Source organism: Nannochloropsis gaditana (genome assembly GCF_000240725.1).
Source record: "Nannochloropsis gaditana CCMP526 unplaced genomic scaffold scaffold152, whole genome shotgun sequence".
NCBI classification, from domain to species: Eukaryota; class Eustigmatophyceae; order Eustigmatales; family Monodopsidaceae; genus Microchloropsis; species Microchloropsis gaditana.
Genome location: NW_005803801.1, coordinates 39,074 through 45,860, shown reverse-complemented (window position 1 = coordinate 45,860; position 6,787 = coordinate 39,074). Strand labels below are relative to the sequence as shown.

Here is a 6,787-nt window from a genome sequence, read left to right as displayed (position 1 = left end):
TGTGCGCCTGTGACCGCCACCTCCCGGGCCGCCGGCACCCCAAAAAAACTTACGACGCCATTGTACAGCAACAATGGCAGCAAATGGAAGAAATAAAAGGGCGACCCTGCTGTTAACGACGGGGAAATCAGATGACATGGTAACACGATTGAGTTGAGGTCTCCTAGGGGAGAGGAATACGGAAGTTTGATGGTAGCCAGCGACCGCCGTGTCAGGTAAGTTTGAGGTTCTTGCACCTTCGCACGACACCTGAATGACACACTTCCGTGGCATCCCTCTTGATACAAGGGCCACGAGAAGCTTTGATGATGCAGGACAGCGTACAATGCGTTAAGTACTTGGAAGGGAGAGGAAAGTGGAGCGTAGGAAGCCGACACGTTGAGAGCGTTCCGAGCCGCACGACCCGGAGGGAAGGAAAAAAATGCAAGAAGAACTTAAACTTCCGCCATTGAGAGTTCCAATTTCATTCAGTACTCTTGTCACTGCACAGTACTTTATAGCCGTGTTCCAATATGTACATTGTTGTGGGAGGAGGGAAACTTACGCGTTCCTCCTTGACTCTAGCAACTTACTCCACCCCTTCATCGAATTTATCCGCCTCCGCCTCTTCTTCCTCCTCATCATCATCGACGTACAAATGTGCCTTGGCCAGGCGATTCGTGTTTACATGGAGATCGCTGTAATCCTCCTCATCGCTCTCGTACTGACTTCCAGTGCTATCTCCGTCCTCTACCTGGAATGCAGATACGTTGCCATCACCCTCCCGACCGACTCTCTCCCTAGTTGGGTTACCATTTTGACACTTTTCCTGTCCTCCCCCTTCCGGCTCTACTCTCTGATTTGCACCGTGCTCCAGTTCACTCCTTCCCTCACCCTTGTGAGCCGGTCCTTGCTCTGCAGGTTCCGAGAAAACGACCGGCCACATCCCTTGGTCTTTTAGGTGCTTCACTTGCTCTTTGTACAAAATGTGTTCGACCATGAATTTCACCTTCCCTTTCTCGCCGGCCGCCGTCTGAAAATCGTGGGACGTGCCAGAGACAATCACGAAGTCTCCCCGCTTGACCCAAATCAGCTTCCGAAATTTCGTAGGAAGCAAGGCCAGAGACCCGCTGTTCTCGTCCTCACCGCTTTGTGGATCAGGTGCGACGTTTACCTGTTATCAGAGCATGGAAAGGAGGAATAATTATCGGCCAGGAAGGGCTCAGTGAGGCCATAGGCGTCGACCCATTGCACTCTCCCTTCGTAAAACTTCCTCTCGACCATTCCCTGCACGAGCGCGGGACAAATTTCCCACTCCGGTTGATAGCACGGCTTATCCTCGGTCAGTGCTATGTGTGCGTAGACAAACCTGCAAAATATTACCCCCACGGGACTGGACAACACGGGCCACTCGCTCGCCGGCGGCCACATTGGGCTCAGGAAATGAGTGGAGGACTTCCTCCGTTACGCTTTTGCGGTAGGCACTTTTACGGCCAGCACCAGACATGGGCCTGTAATGTGATCAACCCTCCTGTAAAGTGTGAATTTGGGTCTTACGTGAAAGAATGAACATGTCAAATGAGAGAAAAACGCGAGAAGGCAAGCACATCAATGAGCAACGGGTTTAGACGTGGAGGACACGTCGATGCGAACGCGCAAAAGTGTAAGACGCAAAGCACTTCACTGTTCTATCCGTCGACATTGAAACCAACTGAAGAAACGTGCATGTGGCAAACATTGTGCGTACGGATGGCAATCTTGGGTGCCCAATGGCTCTGGGTATGTCAACTTTCGTCTTCGCTTGATGCTCGCCCTCCGCTCTAGTTGCGTGCTTCTTCAGCTTCAGTCCCCACTCCCACGCCCGCATATCTCCTCAACCAGGCATTTTCCAGTTCACAAATGTGGAACTACTCAGTCATTTTCTATGTGACACTGTGTGTCGTCATGTTCGTAAAGTTCGACCTCCACCCTGCCACTGCCGGATAGAAAGACGGAAACCAAGGAGACTAAGTCTCGTTGAACACCACACTTGCACCGGGCAACATTCCTCCTTTGACCGTACACCTTATCCTCGCAGGGTCCCTTAAAACCAATAGAGCCTAGGGTGGAAGCGGCCTCCTAGAAATCCAGTCTCGCATGCTGGGAAGCTCTGTCGGCGCGCGGAGACTGCTCCAAGTCCGGCCATCCCCTGCCATTACACCCGGGTGGTCATCCGCGTCTGCGTCTATATTACATCGACCGAAGCTTACTTTGGCTTCGAACCTGTCTCAGCTTCTATACCCTGCCAGTTTCTGCACGTCGCCATCAATTTTGCGTCAGAAACAGGCCTGGGTAGCTTTTGCCCCCGACCTCGGGCCTCTGCCCCGTGCACGGAGACGGCGTGCGCCACCGACACCCATCATGGAACGTTACTGCCGCCCGTTCTCATCATCATCCTCTCCATCCGCCTCCTGCTCCTCCTCCGTTAGCTCCATACCGGAGGGAAGTGCCGGCGCGCCTTCCCCTCCACCGTCCCCGGGGGGTCCCACTGCCAAGCAGCCTTCGTCCCGCACCAGTCACCCGGGCCACACCTCCCACGCCCACAGCCGCCGCGTTGGCAACAATCGTACACTCAATGCTGCACATTGCTGGGAAAAGGATGTTACCTCCACCAGCACCGCTGCCGCCTTCTCTTCCTCCCCGCTCCCCGCGGACCCCCCTGCCGCACCCCCTGCTCACCCGCCCTCCCAAGCTGACGACAACGTCCCCCCTCACAGATTCCGGCTCGACCCAAGCTTTGTCCAGCAATGGGAAGACGAGGATCCTCCTTTCGGGTTCAACGGTCTGGGCGAATTGGTGTACCGCCGGACCTATTCCCGGATGAAGGCGGACGGGGAGCATCGGGAGAGATGGTTTGAAACGGTGGGAAGGGTCGTGAACGGGACCTTTAGCATGCAAAAAGAATGGCTGTTGCGGCAAAGCTTGGAGTGGGACGAAGAGCGCGCCCAAGGACTTGCCCAAGAAATGTACCGGCGCATCTTCGAGATGAAATTTTTGCCTCCCGGCCGGGGCCTGTGGGCGATGGGCACGACCCTGACGGAGGACCGCCGCTTGTACGCCGCGTTGAACAACTGCGGCTTTGTCTCCACCCAAGACATGGCCAACGATCCTTCCGCGCCTTTCGCCTTCCTGATGGACGCCTCGATGCTGGGCGTGGGTGTAGGATTCGACACTTTGGGGGCGGGCCGGGTCACGGTTTGGGGCCCCAACCGGCGTCCAGAGGCCCGCAAGACCTTCGTCATCCCCGATTCCCGGGAAGGCTGGGTGGAGAGTGTCAAGTACTTAATCGACGCCTATTTTTTGAACCTGCCGTTGCCGGCCTTCGATTATTCCTCGATCCGCCCGGCGGGGTCGCCCATCAAGGGGTTCGGGGGCGTGAGCCAGGGCGGGGAGATCCTGGAGGCCTTGCACGGGGACATCCAGGGGGTCCTGGACCCGATCGTGGGGGAGCCGGTGAGCGTCACGGCCATTGTCGACATGATGAACCTGATTGGGAAATGCGTGGTGGCGGGGAATGTCCGGCGCACGGCGGAGATTGCCTTCGGGGCCCCGGAGGACGAGGAGTATGTGGACCTGAAGAACTACGAGAAGAACCCCCACCGAGCGGCGTACGGGTGGACGAGTAACAACAGCGTCTTTGCGAGCGTGGGCATGGACTACGAAAACGTGTGCGAACGCGTGCAACGGAACGGGGAGCCTGGCTTTGCTTGGTTGGAGAACATGCGGGCCTATGGGCGGATGGGGAGTCCTCCGGACTGGAGGGATGCTCGGGCGATGGGGGGCAACCCCTGCTTGGAACAGACGCTAGGTAGGCCAAGGCATTTGTGCGCAGAGAGGAGGACTGCAGTCATGCAATGGGACGAGCTTTGTGGCCTGCGCTTTCTTGTTCCTCTTTTTCATTCCCTCCCTCCCTCCCTCCCTCCCCCTCGCAGAATCCTTCGAGCTCTGCTGCCTGGTGGAAACCTTCCCGGACAAGCACGACAGCCTGGAGGACTTCCTGGCCACTTTGCAGTTCGCCTTCCTGTACGCAAAGACCGTTACCCTGGGCCCCACCCACTGGGCCAAGACCAACGCCGTCATGCTCCGGAACCGGCGGATCGGCTGCTCCATGTCCGGCCTAGCCCAGTTCGTGACGAGGAAGGGGATGGGGGAGCTGCACCGGTGGTGTGAGGTGAGGAGAGGGGAGGGAGGGGGAGGTCGTCTCATTCGCCACGACTTGACTTTCACACTTATCCGAGGCCCGTGCCCCCTCCTCGCCCGTCCTCCCTCGCTCCCTCCCTCGCTTCCTCAGGAAGGATACCAGACCCTACAAGAGGCCGACCAGCGGTACAGTGAATGGCTCTCCATCCCCCGCTCCGTCAAAACCACGAGCATCAAGCCGTCGGGGACCGTTTCCCTCCTTGCCGGCGCCACGCCCGGCATGCACTTCCCCGAGTCCAGATTCTACCTTCGCCGCGTCCGGCTGGCCAAAAACAGCGAGCTCCTACCTCCCTTGCTGGAGGTGGGCTACGTGGTGGAGCCGGCGGCGGGCGACCCCGAGAGGACGTGCGTGGTGGAGATTCCGGTGGATGTAGGGGAGGGAGTTCGGACCCTGAAGGAGGTGGGGCTTTGGGAACAGGTCGCATTCGCGGCTTTTCTCCAACGGCATTGGGCGGACAACCAGGTGCGGAAGAAGGGAAGGGGGGGGGGCAGGGTGGGTGGGAGGGATGGGAGTGGCGAGACCCCTGCTATATATGTGTGTTGTGATGGACATGGTTTCTTCCCTCTTTCGCCCCTCCCCCCTCCCTCCCTCTCTCCCAATTTCGTGCGGCAGGTGAGCTGCACAGTCACCTTCGACCCCGCCACGGAAGGCAAAGACTTGGCCCGCGCCTTGGATGTCTTCCAATACCAGCTCAAAGGCATCAGTTTCCTGCCCAAAATGGAGGCGGGAGCTTACCCGCAAATGCCCTACGAAGAGATTAGCGAGGAGGAGTACCGGGAAAGGACCGAGAGGCTGCGCGGGCGGCGACCGGATTTCTGGCGGGGTGGCGCGGCGGTTGAGGACAAGAAGGAGGAGCTCTTGGACAAGTTCTGTGAGAGCTGTTCCACCAATGTGGAGGACCGGAACGAGGAGAAGTGAAGGAGGGGAGGGAGGGAGGAAGAGGGGCAGGGAGTGAGGGAAGGAAGGAAGGGGAGAAGGGAGGGAGAGAGGAAAAGGGATGTATATGGTCGGAGGACGTGAGTGGACAAGGAACGGAAGAGCAGAGACTAGCTTTTGGAGGTCAATGGGTGGTAGAGACTGTCCAAGCCGCGACAGAAGACACGCTCGCGCGTCTATCTATTGGGGGGATGGAGGAGAGAAGGGATGAAGGACAAGCGACAAGCATCCGGGATAGGAGGACAGGAGGCTAGGGGAGATTCGACTTACATCGAAAAACGGAAGCGGGACCTAGCTTGTCTTGAATCCAAAGTACTGTCCCTCCCTCCCGCCCGACCGCCAGTCCCCCGCCCTCTATCTGTGCATTTTCCGCTCGGCTTTCTTCTCAATACTAAACTTTAAGCATGGGGTGACTCTGAAAAAAAGAATGCATTTGCGACAGCAAAAACGGCCAACGTCGGATTCTGTGGGCGGATGGAAAATGCGAGTCGCCACGTACTTTGTCAGGGACTCTTCAGGGTCGCCTCGGCCATTCACAGGGCATCATCTATGCTCCTCATTTATGTTTTTGACTCCGCTTTGCACGATACTGTCTTTCAAAATGTTCGATCCAACATATTAGCTTACTGCCATGCCACACTGCCCCTCACCCTAATCCTAATACGAACCCTACATTCTTTTCCCCTCCATCATGCGTTCTCGTTCCTTCTGCCACAGCCTCGGCCTTGCTCCTTCCCACCCTCTAATACTCACCATCCTGGCTCTTTCTGACTCAATAGCAGTTCCTCGAAAGTAACGCAGGTCCTATGTTTCCCGTTGCCTGGTATTTTGTCGCTTTTCGCACATTTTAAGACATGGAAAGAAGGAAACAACGCTTTCGTTATCTACCCATCAAGGGATTTTGGGGAAATGATGATAAGTCTCTCCCTGTCTCACAAGCACTTTTCTCGGGGAAAGGGAAGGTCTTTGTAAGGAATAGCATGGGAGGGAGACCGCGGCAGAGACAAAGAGCAGAATGACTCAGACACAGCATGTGAAGCTGTCATCGGCGGATCATCATAAAATATTTTCCATGCCATGTCTCTGAGGAGTTCTCTGGCTATCCGTGGCCCGAGGCGACATAATTTCAAAAGAATGACGCGAACAGGGTGTTGGAGGGAGGTTCAACCACAGTGGCAAGGCTGTCATTTACTTAAACTTCTGCAACGAAGTCAGTAGAAATTGCGACACTTCAGATTAAATGATTACCGTCAAATAGGACGATAGGAAGGCAAATGGTACAGACACATCCTCTTCTCGTCCCCTGTCGCAGTCGTACCATGGTTGCATTTGACCTGAGCTCGCTGGATCGGCACGGTCATCGCCACCGTCGCCGCCGCGAACTTTAGCCTATATGCCAGAAGAGTGCCATGTTGACCGTCACTCCCATCGCGCCATCCCCGGTACCTTCATACGTGAACAGACAGGAGGAAGTAGAGGCCTACGGCCCGGGAGAAGTTTTCCACTTGTCGTCTGGATGCACCATCGTGGGGCGATACGCTGGCATTTCCTCATTTACTTCCTCCTCCTTCGGACGAGATCTTTTGTCGCGCTCTTATTCTTCTCTCTCACGAGCTTTTGGTCGGGTAGCGC

General features: G+C 56.4%; 2 protein-coding genes across 2 annotated transcripts; one reads left to right on the top strand and one right to left on the bottom strand.

Moving 5' to 3' along the window:
• Positions 1–441: 441 nt before the first annotated feature.
• On the bottom strand, positions 442–1,156 carry NGA_2123110 (rna binding protein; the record flags this gene model as incomplete). Its single annotated transcript, XM_005855626.1, has 1 exon — positions 442–1,156. A coding segment is annotated over one exon (588 nt), but the record flags the coding sequence as incomplete, so codon positions are not given.
• On the top strand, positions 1,136–1,514 carry NGA_2084810 (uncharacterized protein; the record flags this gene model as incomplete). The annotated part of the gene is made up of 1 exon (XM_005855623.1): positions 1,136–1,514. A coding segment is annotated over one exon (379 nt), but the record flags the coding sequence as incomplete, so codon positions are not given.
• Positions 1,515–6,787: the final 5,273 nt, after the last annotated feature.